The sequence below is a fragment of the Denticeps clupeoides genome, chromosome 5 (assembly GCF_900700375.1).
Source record: "Denticeps clupeoides chromosome 5, fDenClu1.1, whole genome shotgun sequence".
In the NCBI taxonomy this organism is placed as follows: domain Eukaryota; kingdom Metazoa; phylum Chordata; class Actinopteri; order Clupeiformes; family Denticipitidae; genus Denticeps; species Denticeps clupeoides.
This window is the reverse complement of record NC_041711.1, coordinates 15338090-15357265: the sequence shown is the minus strand read 5'-3', so window position 1 is coordinate 15357265 and position 19176 is coordinate 15338090. Positions and strand designations below refer to the sequence as shown.

Sequence of the window (19176 nt, the reverse complement as noted above, 5' to 3'; positions counted from 1 at the left end):
TTCACCGATTTTACATGTCAGTTTTCTCATATCTCATTCCACTGCTAGGTTTCACCATGCTGATGTCTGCATTGTACTTTGCATTTTGGCTTCCTTTATATTTAATGATAATCATGTTTTTAACAAGATTAAAAATTACAATTATGTTATTGGTTGAACAGGAAATTTTCAGTAAAATTTCATCCAGGTTGATAAGTATGTATATATGTATAGATGGCCAGATGTTTTAGTGGCATTGAACAGGGAGCAGCAATGTATGGGATTAATGAACATCTATTCCAATGGAGAGTTAATAAAAAAAAAAACAGAAAACATGAAGAACCAAACAAAACACACACAATAAAGAAGACATAAAATCAATTGAACTGTTTAAAATGACAGGACCAGGAGAAGGGGTTTGGGGGTTCCCATGGAAACAGCATAGAGTGAGAAATTAGTTTTTACCCAACTTGTTCAGCCAGTGGCAATAACGCACACACACACACACACACACACACACACACTATTCCAATAATGCAAAATGCACAGTACTGGAAACACACACACACCTTTCACAAGTCTCACTGCACTTACATGGTCACTGTCACTACCGGTCAAGATGCATGGGTGTCACATCCCAGGAGTGAGAACAATGGCACCATAAAACAACAGCCATTATCAGCTCGGAAGCTTCTCTCATGGAGACAGTTATCTTGTGGACTGAGCACCGATTGGCTGGGAGACGGGGGTTTTTCTTCCACCATCACACCTTAAATTCCTATTTATTCATACCAAGAGACGTTAATAGTATGCCACTGCGAGGAGGAAGGAACATGTCGTAGTTCTGATATAACAGAATCCTTCACATAAGGTGGCTTAAGCCTCCATGTGTTCAGGAAGAAGAGCCTCCTACGTAAACCTTACCTTTTCTTTCCTGTTAAGATGTTAGGGCTAAACCAAAAAAGGGATCTATTTCCCCTGTTGTACAGAGACCATTAAGCAATTGTCTGCTTTTTGTATTCACTCACATTTGTAGTATGTTTAAGTAAAATAAGAGCAGTATAAAGGTCTAGCCTGGAGAGAATGTGAGAAAGAAGAGAATGTGAGGAAAAAATATACAATGTGATAAAAAGCACAAAGGAGGAACCGGAGCTTAAACTCTGGGGTCTTAGATTTTAAATTAAGCAGCTACAAAAAGATGTTTTCTGATAGCATGAAGCCTATTTTTTATTAAGCAAAAATCCTAAGCCTGATCATGAAGAGTGAGCCATTTCAAATAAAAAAAATTCCCCAGCCATATGGCAAATCCTTCAGAATCTATGGTGCACCCTTTAAGACCAGTTTAAGATAAGTCCCTCATCCCTACATTCAAAACGTGCTCACACACTGTTACATGCTTATATGTTTTTGTAAGATTTAATATATAATAAGGTGTTATAGTGCTCCAAAGGCTGTTTTGCCTCCATTGAAATCGTGACAGAGCCTCAGAAGACAATGTCCCAAAAATGTTCACAGGGGCCTCCTTTACTCCCTAAACGAATATTAGAAGCTCATAAAAAGCAGGAAAAGGAGCTGGCAAAAAAACACGTACTGAATAAAATAGCATCTAAAAACAGTGGGCATCCTCAACTTGTTAGCTTCTTGTAGGGAGCAGAATGAATGCTGAGAATCTCAGGACATGAATGGCTGGGAGTTGGTGCTTTTTCATCCACAAAACTATTTTGTAACTTGCACACATTCCGTTTTATTTTTTTCTGCACGGTTTTATTTCCCCAACACACACTTATAGCAAACTTTTTTATCGATTGATCATGATTAGTCACAATTAATTATTTGCATAATCCAGTGAATGCGTATAGATAGACCAATTGTGCAGGCACTGTGTTCGGAGGGGTAATACACCGGGCTTCTTTGGTAAAAAGCCCTCCATCAGCTGTGCAAACAAAGTATGTTACATTGATTGACTAAGGAGTTAAGGTAGCAGGAAGGAAAAGAAAAGACCAAACCCACTTATCACTGCTCTCCAGGGTGGGAGGGGTCCGGTAAAATGAGGCAGGAGGTGTGAAGGAGCATACTCTCTCCCTCCTCATCACATCACTCTTGCTCGGTGACAACATTCACAAGCTGAAGGAATGCAAATGGCCTGAAAATAGCAGGTTCTCTGGCCGAATGTGTGCAAGTGCACTTTCTTTGAAATGTCATGTTATTGCCTCCTGAGCCTTTTAAGCACAGCACAGAGGCAGACATTTCAACTGTAACAATACGAGTGCTGACGAAGGGAGAAAGAAGACTTCAGGAGGAAAGAAATTGATTGGTTCTAACAATGTCTCATAGAAGCAATAAGACTTCCAGCCCATTCAGGTGTCCATTGTTGGCTTTTATTTGTAGTTCTTTGACTTTCTCTCAATACCTAGTAGACTGAGGCCAAGAGCTCTTGGATTTTTTACATGCAAACATAATGGGTGCCTTCTGCTGTGTGATAGATCTTTTCAAAGTGAAAATAAAGCAGAACAGGAATACTTATTTCAAAAGCATGTATTTTCTGAGATATGTTCTAAACTTTTCTGACAGAGGGATGATGATGAGGGACAGAGAAAACCGAGAACGTGTTCTTCTCCCTTTGTCCTTAAGACATTCAAAGCACGTCCATCGGCAACCTGTCAGTCTGTAATTTCTGTAGTAAATAAATGTTAGGTTGGTGTAGAAATGCTCCTGGGGAAATGTGTTTACTAGGCCGTGAATCGCTGTCTGTCACACACAAACATGTACCTTACATACTACTGGCTACTAAGTCAGTATTCAGTTTCAGTCATCAAAAGCTTAAAAGTGGGAAAGAACTAAGATGTGAATGATTGTGTGCTGTAGCTAAATAACGTACACACATTACGACAAAAGACGTTCTTCGTCAGGATTAATGGGGCGCATCACATTTAGTTAAAACAATCATTTAATCAGAGAATCCTTTATTTTCCAGCAAGACCCACAATATGTACTGCCATTTACAACATAGTAATTGTGTGTGTATAATTTATTTTTCTCCATGGGTCTTTTTTGTACACCACATCTTCAAACGGGACTGAGCTGCTTTAGAGAGGCCTTTGTGATTTTTATGCACGGCTCCATCTTTGCATTTCACTTTCTCCTCCCTAAAAGCCCCCAACTCCTGCCTTCAGACTTAAGAGTTGGTGTGAGTGGAGTTCTGGATGTCATATCCACCTCTCTGGTCCCATTAGGACCTCTTCATACAAGTTCACTAATGCCGCCCCTTCACGCTTCCTTTAAAAACAAACAAATTCGCCGTCTTGGGGGGCTTCGTTCTACTGCCTGTCAGACATAAGCAGCTCAGCAAAGCAATTAATTTCCCCAAATACCAAGTACCAAGGTCACACACCACATAACAATAAAACAATAATACTAAATCTGATATCCACACATTGCCAGGAGTGGGCAGGCCAGTGTTTGTGCGTTGTATAATAGTGCTCTGTAGAACTCCGCAGAGGTGGGGTTCACAGTCCCAAAGGGGAGTGCAGTAGGGATGAGAGGGAAGGATTTTAATGAAACACCTTGTGACAGGAAGCAGAACCAGTGTCATTGACATTCTTTATAATGACTGATCATCATTCCTCTGCACAGAGTATAAATAGTTCCACATAAATAGGTCCTTCTCTAGAGAACAGAGAGAGAGAGAGAGAGAAAGAAAGAAAGAAAAATAAACAAAAAAGCAGAAACAAGAGACGAGCCACAAGACAAGATCATGGGACTGAACCAGAGAGAATTAAAACATACTGAAGCAAGATGAACACAAAGTCTCCCTGGAGATGCTAACAGAAACAAGAAGAGCAGGGGGAGGGTGGAGGCAGCAATCTGACTGAAATGAAAGAAGCTGGTGTGGGGTTAAAATAGAACCGGAAATGGCACTGAACCCCGGCGGAGAGTGAAAACTGAAGGACAGCGTTTCTGGGAGGGATATGGGAAAATGGTTGGAAAACTGGTGTCTCTCCTGAAGGGTGTGTTTTAGATGGGCAGCTGGAACTTCACGTCCACCTGGGCCTCTTTGGCCAATGAAACGATTTCAGAAAGTTTTACAACCTACAAAACAAAAAAATAGAAGGGCAGAGAGTTGTCATTAGGTCACTGGTTCACATGCAACCAAGTTAAAGCCTTCTGTGCAAAGTTGTGTTGTAAATCACCATCTTTGCCGCCTCATCAAGGTCATCACAGGCCAGGATCTTGAGAGGACTGGCAGCAATCAGGGCCTTTGCATCATCTACTCTTGTCCCTAGAACAGATACAAGGGATACAATTTTAACACCCTGCAGCTATTCTAATTATTAATAATAATTATTCTAATTAGCACATGAAAATTCCTGTTTATTTAGACTGATAATGTGTTTTAAATGACAAGACACATACTAAAACTAGATAACAGTACAAGCAGCCCTGTCTCACACCTTGTAATCGAACCACAATGGGGATCTTCAGGTCCAGGTCAGTAACAGCCATAATGATGCCCTGAGCAATGACATCACACCTCATGATGCCACCAAAAATGTTCACCAGGATAGCTTGGACCTAAAAGGGAAGAAGAAGACAAAAAGAAGACTATGGTGCAAGAAATAAACAAAAGCGGACAATTAAATTCAACATTTAAAATGCACAAATGGTTGCCTTGCTTCACAAATTAAAACATAGTTCCCTGTGCTGACCTTTTTGTCTGAGGTGATGAGCTTGAAGGCTTCTGTAACCTGGTGTGCTGTGGCTCCACCACCAACATCCAGGAAGTTGGCAGGAGTCCCACCATGTAGCTTGATAATGTCCATGGTCGCCATAGCCAACCCAGCTCCGTTGACTAGAAGCAGGACAAACCCATTTCAATATCACTGCACAACAAAATTGTTTTTTTGATCATAGAAAGCATTTTGGATGGTGTCTCGGAGTGCTGTGCTGACCCAGGCAGCCTATGGTGCCATCCAGGCCAATGTAGTTGAGATCGGCTTTGGCAGCTTGTCGGTCACGTGGATCCTCCTGGGTCCAGTCCTGCATGTCAAACACTTTCGTCTGTCGGTAGGCAGCATTAGAGTCAAAGTTGATTTTGGCGTCCATACACATCACTGTAAGGGTCCAAGCAAAGATGAGTTTAAACAATCAAAACCACAAATTAATGAATGAAAAAGACTGTGTATATCATTACAGCAATTTATGCACTTTACTGCACTTGCGACAGGAGTAGAATCAATGGTGTTTTGTCTAATTGCATGGGTGTCATCCAGAAGAACCTTTAAGTTACAGGGTACCATCATAATAGCATCTAAGTGAGTGACCGTAGATGTGTGTGTTTTTACACTGCAGTGATACAATTCTTACACACTGTTGGATCAACTGTGTTGTGTGAATCCTCTAATGTAACTACTGAGGGAATGTGAGGGAGTGTGTGTTTTACTGTAAACAGTACCAATGCCTGAGGAATCCTCCACCATGGGGTTGATTTCCAACATGGAGGCATCGTATTTGATAAAGACGTCATAGAGTTTTATCATGTTCTCTGCTGCCTCATCAATTAAAGCTGATGGAAACCCCATCTTCTGGGCCACCTGCAGGAGAGAGGGAAGTCAAGAGCGGGAGATTCAGTACATAAAAGGTTGGATTGAAACACATTCAAAATGCAATTTCCCCAGACTGGGTTTAAAATCCCTGTCTAGAGCTGACGTCTTTGATCAGTTACACTTCCCCACCTTCACTGCCTGCTCCTTTTTAATTCCCTCCATAATGTCAATGGGCTCCTTGATAATAGCATCGGGATTCTCAGCGGCAACATCTTCGATGTTCACACCTCCCTGAGCGCTGCCAATCAAAACCGGGCCCTGTGGAGAAAAAAAATGCTACGTTAAAATCTTCAGCGTTATGTAGGATGAGAATAGAACAAGATGTGAAACAAGATGCCAAGTAGGTTTTAAAGACTCCATTTAATGTCTGCAGAAAGAGAGATCATGACTACCAAAGATGTTAATACCTTTTCAAATATATTAATATAATAAATATGCAAAAGACTATATCTCAATACTGTCAACTAAACTAAATGTCAACTTCAGCCCTAGTCTTGAGTTTTATTATAATGTCCATCTAGGTTAGTTGGGTATGATATGCCCTCTTGTGGTCAGTCATGTTTCTGCAAAAAGTGTGTTTATGTGAGTCTATGTGCACACCTCGATGCAAACATGGCCATAACCTCTGCCCCCTCACCTGATATGACCTCTCCATGGTGATGGCAAAGTAGTACTCCCTGCGTGGGTAGCGCCGCTCACAGATAAAGACCTGGTTACAGATGCGTCCCCCCTCGCCAGTCTGTTTGGTGTAGAGCTTCTTGCCTATCATTTTGGAGGCAATATCCCTTGCTTCCTCAGGTCTGATAGCACAGGAGAGGAGAAACAAAATTTAAACCATAAGCAAAAGAAGCTAAGAATAAATGGCAGCCAACATACCACAGAAAACTCACGAATAGACAATCTTCACTCCCCCCTTCAGACCTCCTTCAAACGTTCCTTTGCCTCGGCCTCCAGCCAATACCTGGGCTTTCACCACAAGGTCCTTTGAACCTGAGAGAAAGCAGAAAATTAATATTTAAAACAGGGTTGAGTAAACCAAAAGCAACTGCATGCAGTTACACTGCATGTAAATATAATCATCAGTAAAAACAGATCCTCTGTAGATCAATATTTCAGGTGAAACATTTGTTCAAAAACCTCACAAATCCCATTAAGATAAATTATAATCTTCAAATGAGACACGACTGATTTCACTGTTGTGCAAACTGGATGAGCCTCTTTAACCCAGAGCAAAAAAGGAAGAGGAAAAACAGATGAAGGGACTAACCTGTATTTATCTAAGATTATATTATTTTCACTATCATGATTTGCAGACATTAAGAAAATAAAATTTGACGAAACCGCAAATAATGGTATATCAAAGTGATCTCATCGTGCATGGGTCTAAGAAGCGTTTCCGAACCGCCCAGGTGCCACTGAGCAAAGCACCGTCCCCACACACTGCTCCCCGGGCATCTTTCATGGCTGCCCACTGCTCACCGATTGTGATGGTTAAAAGCAGAGGACACATTTCACTGTGTCACAGTGTGCTGTGCTGCAGTGTTTCGCTATCACTTCACTTTCATAATAATTTTTTTTGGCAAATTACTAAACACCTAAAGATGTAGTGGTGTGAGTGGGTGGATGGGTGTGGTGGATAATGCGGTATGGTACGGTAAAATAGGGTTGCCAGATGTCCATGGAAAAGACTTTTCACTTTTGGTACTTATACTTTTACTTATAATGGAGTAAAAACGTACCTTGTGTATCTCTACTTTAACTCCGGTAGACAGCTTTTGTACTTCATTCTCCACTGAAGGTAACTGACAGCTGCCTGAGCTGTCTAGACATCAGCTATGTTTGTCCCATTTTTACATCCTTTACTTTGTGATTAGTTTTTGGTATTTATAAAAGGTCAATAACTGCATTAAATTTGAGATTTACTTTTTTTTAAACCGGCCTATGACCTGATGGGGTTATCATGAGAAAAAAACGAGGAAACAAACAAGCCTGGACTCCAGGGAGTAGTGTATAATCAGTGTATTAAATTTGCAGAGATAGCAGCACACACACACAGTGGGGTAAAGGCACCCTATAAGCTCCACTGACTCTGGGCCTGTCAATCACAGCATGACACAGTTGCTGCTCCTCTGTTGGCTGTCAAGTAACAGAAACAGCAGCAGGAGTCAAGCTATGTTTAGACTTCAGAGAGAGAGAGCGAGAGGGGAAGGAAAAATAGATTCATGTACAAGTTCTTCGCAACAGGCAGGAGCTCTGCTCTTACAAACTGAAATGAACCCAGTTCAGGCAAAATTCATGAAAAACAAAGTTTACTCATCTTCAAGGGTGTTTTTTGAACTGAGCTATACGTGCATGGAGGGTCATAGTTTGTTGCAATTAATTAAGAGCTTATCAGCCACCTCTCATATGGGTTTGATTGGCTAACACACAAAAACCTCAACAATGGAAAAGACTGCCTGCTGATGAAAGTTAATCTTCAGGATTTTTTTCATAGAACAGTTGAAACAGCCTTTAGGCCCAAGACCCGGTTAGAGCCAAGCCAACTAAGCAATTAGCAAATATGTTTAAATCAGTGAAAGCAGCAGTCTGCCGGTTTCCCACAGTGCATCTGGTTTGATCTCTAATGGCGAAAGATCAAGAACAAAAGAGGATCTGAAGACAAACAAAAAGAACGCTGCATTTAAAACAGGGCTCAGCGTGCTTTGAAAGAAAGGAATTTCCAACACAAAGGTTACTATAACAATAACTATGTCATACACTGTGTATATGGAAACACTGGATTAGAACCAATTAAAAGGATTTGTTAAAAATAATTTGAGGGGAACGTACATAGTTTATGTTTATTCTGGTTTGGGAAGAAACCCAAGGTGGTGCATGGTGTCTGGCACAAATTCCAACCAGATTTAACAGAATTAAGAGCTAGTGGCTGATTAGCTGAAAGAGCAGAGCTTAAATAGGCCAGACCCTCATCCTCACCCTGCTTTCAATCAGGTGGATAAAACATTACATCCAAAGAATGGCAGCTCAGTTTAGCTGTTTGCTTTGATATGCTCCTTGCATGAGGTCCAGGTAATCAAAAGGTGGCTCAATCACTTCAGGTTAGACGATCAACTGGAATGCTGGGAGTGGGTCGAGAAACACAGTGTGGCCTAATTTCTCCCACTCCCCATCCAATATGCATTTAATTAGAGAGGAATTACCGATCTGTCTGGCAATGCTGTAGGCTTCCTCGGGTGAGCCGGCCACCATGCCTGCTGGCACCGAAATGCCTGCGTCCTTTAGCAGGCCGATGCTCATGTACTCATGCAGTGACAGGTTCCTCTGCTGCTGCACCATCGTCGGAGGCTGCTGCACTCCATGGCTGCCAAACAGGCCCGTGGCTCCACCTAGGACCTGGAAGGATTCATTGCAAAACGTGACCAGGTGGAGTACATTGCGAGGTCACCTGACACATTATAACTTAACAGAAGAAATAGCTTTTGTGGATTTAACGTAAACACAACATGATATATTTACAGCAGAGACAGAAACGCATTCCTGTGTTTGCACCAAAACATCACAGCTGGCCAATAGACACAAACACGTTTACTGCAATATTAAGACAATGAATAATTCAAAAAACGGATAATAAAGTACAATATTGTTTAGAAACGTACTTCTGTGGCAACGATGTGACAAACAGAACAGGGATCAATATTTTATGTAGAACTTGGCGCTGCTTCATTATTTTTCCATTTTTTTTACGAATTTACAGATGAAAAGCTGTGCTGCTGTACAGAAAGTTCCTCCATGTTAATTTGTGAAGAACCAGACCGTGGAGGTCAAAAGAGATGCGGCGCAGCACAGCAGCGGGGCCATCGAGGGGCTACTGGCCACCCCAGACCCGTTCAGCAACTCCGAAACAACACCATTACAATCCACGAAGCCAGTCAACCAACCACTTTGGTCTGATTTAAAGCGGAAATGTTAAAACAGCAGGAAAGGCGTTGACAGGTTCGGCTCTCTAATGTCAAACGCTCTGTGAGGTAGTTGAGGTATTAGAGCGGATCTAAGATGAAGCCCAAAGGGCCTAAAACACGGCCGACGATGTTAACTTTACGGTCGGCACGAACTAACCTTGGCAGCGGAGCTTAAGGTCGTCCTGGGACCGGAATTCCTCAGTCCAGCGGACAACCGGCCGCAAATCAGGGACGTCGCCATGTTCGTCTCTCCGGCAGCAGCGGTGTAGTAGAAACAGAAGGCGCTGAGTGCGCATGCGTGTTCACTGCAACCTTGACTTGGCGCGTGCGCAGTGAGTTCCGATTAGGTTGGGTGACGTCACGCGTTTCCTGGTAGGCTAGTTCCATCTCGCCTTATAAACTCGAACCACACTCACGAAATGCGAACTTGCGGTGTTTTATATAAGCGGTTGCGTTGTCGTTTACTACAGAATCTACAGAATCAGTCTGTCTATGTTTTAAGGTTGTACGCTCCTTTTCACTGGATAAATCCATTGGGGAGGTTTCGGAGGTGGAGATTCACCCTTCAGGAGAGTATATAGACTTTATTGTATTGAAAATGACCGATTGCATCAAACGCAATGAGGTTCCAAAGCGCCCTGGGGTTGGGGTGGCAGTCATAGTTACAGACTCCACAAACCCATACTGTGTGCTTTTAGGCAAAAGAAGAGGCTTAATCGGGAAAGGCACCTACCAGTTACCTGGGGGTCACTTGGAATTTGGGTAAGAGTCACAATTTTAAAGGCAGTAGTATATGCAAAGTACAGTATGCAGCAATCAGACACTGTTGTGAATATGATGGCAGCTTTTTGCCTGTGCAAAAATATTTTGCTTAGCGTGACAACATATTTTTCCCCACAGTGAAACTTGGGAGCAGTGTGCACAGAGGGAGGCCATGGAGGAGGCAGGGGTTCAACTGAAGAACATTCGCTTTGCATCCGTGGTGAACTCCGTCAAGCTGGAAGAAAACTATCATTACATCACTATCTTCATGCAAGGTGAACTGGACCGGGCTTTCACAGAAGAGCCAGAAAATCTGGAGCCAGAGAAAAATGAAGGTGTACATTGTTCATTTGTGTAATCTTTCATTCGTGGGTTTTTGTCATCATCAGTTTCCTGTCTTGGTTTAATCCATGGGTTCCCAGTACTGTTCGAATGGTTTTAAATCTAACCAGGATCAGGAGATCATTAACAACTGAATTATGTATGTGACAGGTTTAAAGCACAGAAAGTTAGGGGAGAATTTTTAACCCCTGGTTAATCATTGACTGCTACAAATGAAACCTTTAATTAATACCAATTAAACATGTATTGGCATTGTGTATAGATATATTATGTTTTTTACACTAAAAAATGTAATAGACTGAATACATTTTATATTAAGAAATATATATTAAGATTAAGAAATCTTAATCCAGATATTTTCTGTGCATTGTCATGCTTGTTAATGCATTGCATTTATTTGGCATGCGCTGATCATTTTTGTCTTGTCTTTGAAGGGTGGACGTGGACACATTGGGAAAACTTTCCTCCTGAGGAGCAGCTTTTCTGGCCTCTGGCTAGTTTAAGACAACATGAATTCCACCCATTCAAGAGACTGTGAAATTTCATGTAGTTTCATTCAGTTTGTATAGTTGTCCATTTGAATTATTGAGATAAAGAAATTAATTGAATTAATGATTCACTGGATAATTCACTGGATAATAAGCCTTCTTACCATAAGATAGCATGATGCTTAGTTGACTGTGCTACAAAATAGGTTTGTTTATTTATTGATTTTAAGCTCTACCAAAAATGCTGCATCACCAGAAAACACCTCCATCACAAGAAAAATGCTCAAATCCCTCCATCTGTAGACTCCAAATAGATTTCTGGTAAACAATATGTTTTCTTTAAAAAATAACAATAAAATCTTGGCTACTCGGGACAATTTGGAGTAGGGAGCGCTATTCATTCTGCAAATGCACAGAAACCATCGTAACTAACTGATCGGGTCCTCACAGCTTACTGTTCTGTAACACAGCAGGCCACTGCCCCTTGTGGTGCATAGTGGTATTACAAGATGGCGCAGTGTCAATAAACAAACCTTAAACATAATGCATCGACATATTTGGCAAAGTCTTACTTTCTGAATGTTTTGGAGACATTGCACCTTTAAAGGCACGTGTTCTGTTGGTTGTACCCCTTTCCACAAGGGTCACCTGATGATGGCTGACTAGATGTTTTGGTGGGGCGGACACCGATCTGCCTCTGCTGACTTGACAGCGGTCCCTCGCCTTCATCACGTCAGGTCAGCAGCGGCCAGGCGGATAATTTACACCAGAATTGTTAAAACGGGTGCGATGGCGGGCAGGCGTAGGGAAGTGTTGGTCGACTGTGGAAACGGCGCCCCTGCTGGTCGCTCTCGGCTTCTGCTTAAATGCGTCATCGGCGGACATCGAGCTCAGAAAGTGGCTGATCGCAGGAGAGACGCGACTGACTGACGGCCGGCGCTGCGCTTTAAAACTCGCCGCTTTCAACATGGTCAAGTTGGCCTTTAACGCGCCCCTGGGACAGAAGGATCTGAAGAAGGACGGCAAGGATGAGGCTCTCATTCCCGACGAGCGGGTGAGTTGAATTTATTTTAATGCCGCGTTTTAAGTCGGTTTCCCCCCCTAAACGTGTACGTTTCCACCTGGACGCGGTAGACGTCGAGTCGGACACGTTTTCTGGGATATTATCATTATTCTTCTTATTTTTTTCTTCTCTCGGAAGAGACGCGCTTCGCGGAAGACGCGAGCAAAACAAATGCCAAGGAGTGTCGATTACCGAGCCTGGTTTCATCTTTCGAACCGAAACGAAATAATTTAAAGCGCTGCCACGACGCGCAGACCACATTTTTACAAGTACGCGCATGAAAGTGCAGCGTTCGCCTAAGATGGCTGCACGGCGGCGGCTTTATTTTGTTTGTTTTTTTTACACAATGTTTGCGACTGAGCCTCGGCTGAGGGGGAAAAATGGCTGACCGCACACAAAATGTACCCGACTCAGCTGCTCAGGCGCCGAGTTGAGGAGGAAGTTGTGCGCGAAACGAGCGTGGAAGTGCTCTTAAAAACACGAGTCCGAGAACCACTCGTGTTTTTTTGTTTGTTTGTTTGTTTTAAACGTGTCGTTAGCATCGCTAGCGTACGCGTTGCATATTTATTTTTGGTGTTTGTGTGCTGTTGCAAAATCTGCGTCGGCCGAGATGTTATCGCAGTTGGAGAAGAACCGGCCAAGGCCGCGGTCGCCGAGCGTCGCGCTTCTGCGGAACGTCGTGCGTCGGAGTCGGCGGCGGGGGGGTGCGGGAAGTGCCGCGTCTCTCCGCCCACGGTTCTCCAGACCGAGCCCGTCTGTTCCCCGGCGTGACCGAGGCGCCAGACGAGCTCCCTGAACCGGCAGCGTCTGCTCACGTCGAGTCGGCGAGAGCTCCGGCGGGGGCGGGGGACTATTCCACGGAGTCTTTTCATACGCTCTCCGAGGAGTCTGGCCGCCGGTGAATGAGTAATTCCGATAGCCCTGCTGACCTTTGTCACGCCGCTCCACGCTGTCACTAATTTACTTTTAAATAAACAGCGGCCATCGGGACCCGGTGGCGGCGGAGGCGGCTTCAGGTTTGGCCCCCGGCCTTGTTGGCTGACCTGTTTCTGTTTTCGAACAAAGGCCCCCTGTGTTCCGTAAGGGCGAGAGGATCACGGAAGGCCTGGATGGGACATGGGGGCCATGTGACTCTTTCGCCAATATATCAACATTTCACACTTTTTTTTTTTTTTTTTTTTTTTTACTTCTAATTCCAGCTACCAGCAGCATTTTCTTTTATTTAGATTAAAATGAAGAAAAACGTTTTGTTCAGAGCAGCTTCTCGGCAGGTATGCAGGTATTTTAAGACGGAAGTGCGTTCTGAAGACAGAGCTCGCCAGTCGAGCGAACGCGATTCTGATGGAGGAAGGCAGATGAGCGATGCACATTTCGTTACCAAGACGAGGTGAAGTGTACAGAATCTGTGATGATGATTATGATGATTGAGCGTGTTTTGCTTGTGAAACATGTGAAGTGTGAGCGATTACACGTTAATCCCCCGTGGTAGCAGTGGGCGGTTTAGTGCTGCATCTCGCTGAGCAGGACCACAAGAGAGAGACAGACCTAATCTTTTAGTTCCAGATTAGAAGACCGTCTCATTAAACATGCTTTGCCGACATCGTATTGGCCACCATTCCTCTGATCATTTGTCTCCGTGGTGCAGAGGCCTCTACTGTAGCCTTTTTCGATCTTGTTTTCCCTGAACGTTCGCCGCAGAAGTCCGAAGTTGTATTAGCATGCTTGTGCAGCGCCCTGGTTGGGTTGTTTTTTTTTTTTTTTTTCTCTGTGTGTGCGTGCCCGTGTACAGACCAAGTCGTCAGCTTTTATTAAGAGTTTGTCAAAGCGTGTATCCACTTGCAGTCGTGCATGCAAGTTGAATGCTTTGCTGGGAGCAGAAAGGTGTGTTTTGCATGCGCACGCTCACACACCCTGTCCTGTCTCCTGAGAGACCCGAGAGTGACGCAAGGCCAGTTGCGCTCTTACACATACGCACAAACGCTGTCCAGTCGGGCATCAGACACACGCTAGGTACTAAAACCTGTTCACTTAATAAAGCGGTCAGGGTGGATGTTCTAGGATCTGTGCTTGGATGGTTGTCGCTTCTTATTGGTTCGAAGGTCTCATAAGATTGGTTTATTCTCAGTACAACTGTATACGCAGTACAATGTGTATTGAAATAATGTTTCACACAGACCCCCCCACCCCCATAGTGCAATCATAAAAGAAAAATGTGTAAATACTCACTAAATTTATACTAATTAAAGCTTAAATACTGTACAGGTTATCTCTATAGGAGAAATGTAAAACTTTTTTCTGTACAATGAAGAGGACATAACTGGACAACATCATGTAGGATAAGTCCCTACACTGACATAAGAGATGAGCAGTTAAATTCTGTGGTGAATCAGGGTGCCGCTCCCTACCCAGCATGCAATGTGGATTTTCATTTCTGAGTAAAGGCCGCGACTGCCTGGTTTTAAAATTTTCCACGGGGAAGAGAGGGAGCGAGGAGAAAGTGTTGCACCATCGCGACACCTCCTGGGACTTCAGCACATAATTGCGGATCACTGCTGCCGGTCCTCGGTGAGAAGCGAGAGGGAGGTTTGAACTCTGTGCCACTACTGCCGCCCACAGCAAGTTATCATCTCGATGGGGGCAAATGTTATTGCTCTTTGGCGCCATTTTCTTTTTTGTTGTGATTCCTATTCTGTCTCGAGGGGAAAAACCCACACTTCCACTTCAGTCACTTTCAGAACACTGTTTCTCCTGTTTGTCCTGTCAACCACATAGAAGAACCTGGGGTAACAAGGGGCTTTTGTGAAAAGTTTCTGAACTTCTTGCATTGGTGGTTCCATTTGCACTAAAGCAGAGGCACAAAGGTTTCACACCCAGAAACTACCTGATGGTATAAGACCAAGAACACCATTATGATAAACTGTGAATTATAGGTATGCATGGTCTCCTTGGCGATTTTCTGAACTGAAGGCCTGTAAATGAATACGTTACTGACTGCTTGTAGCTTCCTGAGAAAAGCGGGAAGGTTTCGTTGGTCGACCTGCAGGTGTTTGTGCAATGTCACTCCCAGCCGCTTCCTTTTGAGGAAAGATGGTGATCTGCAGTGCATCCCCTCCACACAAAGCCCTTGTTTTAAGTAGACACATGCCTAAATACCATCCAGAGGAAGTCCCCACATTCCATATAGGCAAAAAAATAAGGCCTTTTTCCAACAGTCTTTGAAATGCTGCCAGGTGAACTGAGCAGAAACGTAGCGACGAACGAAAAGTTTACATATTCGCAGTTTTTACAAGCATTTATGAGATACGCAAGCTTTCTCTAGTGTTTTAATTATAACACATTTGTTCTGTCCAGAACTATAATGCTTTGTGAGAGATGGCACTGAATAAATAAGATGAAATCTAATTTATTAGTTTTCAGCTACTTCTCTATTCGTTAATTTGAAAGAAAAGCAGAAAGGTTTTTTGCATATGTATTCGGACTTGTGTAATCTTGCTGTTAATATAATAGCAATATACTTGCTGTTTGTTTCAGACAAAAACTGGCCATTCAAAATGGTCATTTGTGTCATGGTGCATACATAACATTATATTTGATATTTTTTATTTCTTTGCATTTATAAGAAGTTTTTGAAGCTGAAGCTGGAAGGCAACTGCTGACATTTTTAACAGAAATGTTTATTAAATTCTCTTCAGTGTAAATGTATTCATGAATACTTAGGAGTAGTAGTTTTGTTAAAGAATTAGCCGGGTAAGATTAGTGAGGCGAAATAAGGTGCTGAGTGGGGCGGGGTTAAACTCTCTGAGTTTGGCCCATTACGTAAGCGCTGCTGCCGCTGCTGCTCTCAGCCTCATGAACAGATAATGGCTCTATTAAACCTCTCGGACTCTAGTAACATCCATAACAGACCGACCAGAGAACAGCAGCATTCCTGTCTGTGGATCTTTGTGGAGGTTTGGGGTTTAATTCACATGAGAGAAATCTGAAATATTTATTTATTTAATGAATATAAATATTTGAGTCAGATTTTTGAGTATTATTTGTGTAGTTTTCACCTCCAGTTTTCTCTTTTTTTGCAGGATGTCGAGGAGGGAGTGTACGTTCGTCAGCAGTCCCGGGCTTGGTGCTGGTGCATGTGCTTAGGTCTGGCTCTGCTGCTGTCTGGCGTTGTCGTGGGTGGGGCGTACCTGTACAGGTACTACTTTCTGGCGGTAAGAGATGCCGGAAAGGTCGCCTGACTTGTTCTCTCTTGCTCTCTCACACACACATTTACAAAAGTTAAAAAAAAATTTAATTGTAGGGTTTTCCCTTTTTTAGGGGGTAGGGCGCATGGATAATAATTTCCAAATGAAACTGGGTGGTGATGATGAATATGATGTTGATCATCTTCAGGAGGTTTGTGTGGTTCTCTCTCTGCAGGGCGATGGTGGTTGATGAAGATAATGATGACGACGACAGTGAAGGGTACTTGAGGATCTGACTCCTATGGCTATGCTTTTATGTCTCAGGAGGGCCGCGTCTACTTCTGCGGAGTTGGCTACCGTGAGGAAGATTACATGATTCAGGAGGAGGAGGAAGTGATGCCGGCTGTACCCCTTCGGAGGATTCATGAGAGCGTCCGCATCCTGGAAGATGATAGTGTGGAGCTCATCAATGTACCTGTGCCAGAGTTCAGTCAGAGCGACCCTGCTGATATTGTACATGATTTTAACAGGGTAAGACACACACACACACACACACACACAGTTAGTCTTGGGTGAAATGTGACTTGGATTTAATTTTTTTTTTTTTTTTTTTCTTCCCCCAGCGTCTCACAGCCTACCTGGATCTGAAGCTGAACAAGTGCTATGTGATACCTCTGAACACCTCCATCGTCATGCCACCTAAAGACTTCCTGGAGTTGCTCAAGAACATTGAGGTAATCATAGCAGTATTCACTGCGCAGTATAGTGTGTGTGAAGGAAGCGGCCACGTAATCAGAAGTTTGCCGGTTCGAATCCGCCAAGGTGCCACTGAACAAAGTACCGTCCCAACACACTGCTCCCTGGGTGCCTGTCATGGCTGCCTTTTGCTCACTAAGGTTAAAGACAGAACTCATTTCGTTGTGTGCTGTGCTGCAGTGCTTCACATTGGCAATCACTTTCCTTACTTCCTTTCACTTATTTAGTGGCTGTAATGTAGAGTCAACATTTTTGTTTTTCTTTAAATATAAATGTCTTACAGAGGCCCTCATTTAAGCATTGTAATTCTTGGTGACATTTACCCTGGATGCAGTTTGTTTTATTTTTGAAAATAGGACAGTTACAAGTTATTCGCAATTCATTTTATATATTTGAACACTCAAAATTAGTGCTGTTAACGAAGTCTGAGCATACCCTTACCCCCCATTTTTGTCTCTAATTGTTTTAAATAGGTGTTATAGCAAGCTCTAGTCCTGCGAATAATCACAAATAAATCGTAACATTTATATAAACATTTACTGCTCTGGTATTCTAAAATAAACATGTACGCTCACTTTTATGTATAAAGCCTGTGTTATTTGGTGCATGAGTAACTGCCTTCTTGTGTTTAAATCCAGGCTGGAACGTACCTGCCCCAGTCCTACCTTGTGCATGAGCAGATGATGGTGACTGAGAAGCTGGACAACATTGACCAGTTGGGCCTCTTCATTTACAATCTGTGCAGAGGCAAAGACACCTACAAACTCCAGAGGAAAGAGACAGTGCTGGGTAAAAGCAAAACCCTCTTCCTACACATTCTTATTACTAAACGTAATTAGCAGGTTCAGTAAGTGTGTGCATGTATGCTGCATGCCACATAGATCACGGCACGGTCAGAATTGTGAGTAAGAGCTGCTGTTCTCTTTCCAACACAGGCCTGCAGAAGCGTGAAGCTCTCAACTGCCACAAGATCCGCCACTTTGAAAACAAGTTTGTGGTGGAGACAATGATCTGTGAGCCCTAGGGCAAATATCATGTGGCTAGAAGATAAACCACTTTTTTTTTTTTTTTTTTTTCTTTTTTTTTTTTTTTTCTTTTATAAAAAGAAAAAAAAAAAAAAAACTTCACTTGAGTGCAGTGAAAATTTTACCCCCGGTTTCCTTTAGAGCTCTTCCTGTACGGTGGTGGTCTGATTTATATTTTTTCTGTGTAGTAGCAGGTCCTAGCCATGTGACAAGGAAGTGGGGCGGGAAGGGAGGGGGGCAAAATGCATTTTCCTGACACTTTCAGGCTTATTAGTAAAATATATGTGGGGGGAAAAAAGTCATTCTGAGTGACATTTGTACGGGTTTTTAAATTGAATAACCCTGCCTGTAGTTACACTTCTGATGAGCACAGGAAATAATTAATGAGTGAATGTTAATGCAGTGGAATGGGGCACTATCCTGCGATCATTAAAACTGTGAAAATGCATCACAGCCCAAGTCACCTTATTACTTACTGGAAGATGGATTACACATCACACAGCAATTTAATGAGCATATGAAATAGTTGCATAGAATAATGACTTTTTACTAGTACAACTGCTGTAATTATTAATACACTGCAAAATTCTGTATATTTCCTTAATAGAAATCAGATAAGAGCTTGAAGCCTGTAACTTTTAAGATGAGTGAATATAAGGTTATTAATTGGTATTCAGACAATTTATATAAGGAAGAGAGGACTTGGGGGAACATTTGTAAACATTTCTTCTTCTATGGCAAATATTTAAACAGCTGTTTTGTAATAAATGCTTTCTCTTAAGGACATACCTATGTTGTATAGTATAGGTCTCTGGTAGCAGAGACCCTATTGTACTAACCTGTATATAACCTCTCAGTAAGGTAAGATAACACAATAAACGTTCCAACTTGTCCTGTAGTCCCATTTTTCCCCTGTTCAGTTTTATAAGAATACATTTCAAATTCTAAATATAGTAGGAATTTATGGTATAATTTTTTCCCCTAGTGTTTGGAGCTCAATGGGCAACCAACACAATAT

The 19176-nt window shown here is 42.6% G+C and overlaps 3 protein-coding genes across 5 annotated transcripts; 2 read left to right on the top strand and 1 right to left on the bottom strand.

Moving 5' to 3' along the window:
- Positions 1-2335: 2335 nt before the first annotated feature.
- sucla2 (succinate-CoA ligase ADP-forming subunit beta) lies at positions 2336-9841 on the bottom strand. The gene is made up of 11 exons (XM_028980281.1): positions 9699-9841; positions 8783-8975; positions 6473-6572; positions 6220-6382; positions 5712-5840; positions 5432-5570; positions 4929-5090; positions 4686-4828; positions 4431-4551; positions 4170-4258; positions 2336-4068 (listed from the first exon to the last, which is right to left on the bottom strand). The coding sequence occupies exons 1-11, from the start codon at positions 9780-9782 to the stop codon at positions 3994-3996; spliced, it is 1398 nt and encodes a 465-aa protein (XP_028836114.1). The 5' UTR covers positions 9783-9841; the 3' UTR covers positions 2336-3993.
- Positions 9842-9883: 42 nt separating this feature from the next.
- nudt15 (nudix (nucleoside diphosphate linked moiety X)-type motif 15) lies at positions 9884-11966 on the top strand. 2 transcript variants are annotated; one of them, XM_028978888.1, is made up of 4 exons: positions 9884-9913; positions 10044-10303; positions 10442-10638; positions 11080-11600. In XM_028978888.1, exons 2-4 carry the CDS (start codon positions 10140-10142, stop codon positions 11181-11183), a joined length of 465 nt encoding a protein of 154 aa, XP_028834721.1. In that variant the 5' UTR covers positions 9884-9913; positions 10044-10139; the 3' UTR covers positions 11184-11600. The 2 variants fall into 2 exon arrangements, 1 of the variants encoding a protein (XP_028834721.1); XR_003749704.1 differs by lacking the exon at positions 9884-9913 and adding an exon at positions 11776-11966 and having other exon boundaries at positions 9920-10303; positions 11080-11454.
- A 21-nt stretch (positions 11967-11987) lies between these two features.
- On the top strand, positions 11988-19056 carry itm2ba (integral membrane protein 2Ba). 2 transcript variants are annotated; one of them, XM_028978886.1, is made up of 7 exons: positions 11988-12187; positions 16273-16404; positions 16511-16588; positions 16702-16908; positions 17001-17111; positions 17772-17922; positions 18069-19056. In XM_028978886.1, exons 1-7 carry the CDS (start codon positions 12101-12103, stop codon positions 18155-18157), a joined length of 855 nt encoding a protein of 284 aa, XP_028834719.1. In that variant the 5' UTR covers positions 11988-12100; the 3' UTR covers positions 18158-19056. The 2 variants fall into 2 exon arrangements, with proteins under 2 accessions (XP_028834719.1, XP_028834720.1); XM_028978887.1 differs by lacking the exon at positions 16511-16588 and having other exon boundaries at positions 11990-12187; positions 18069-18209.
- The last annotated feature ends 120 nt before the right edge of the window (positions 19057-19176 follow it).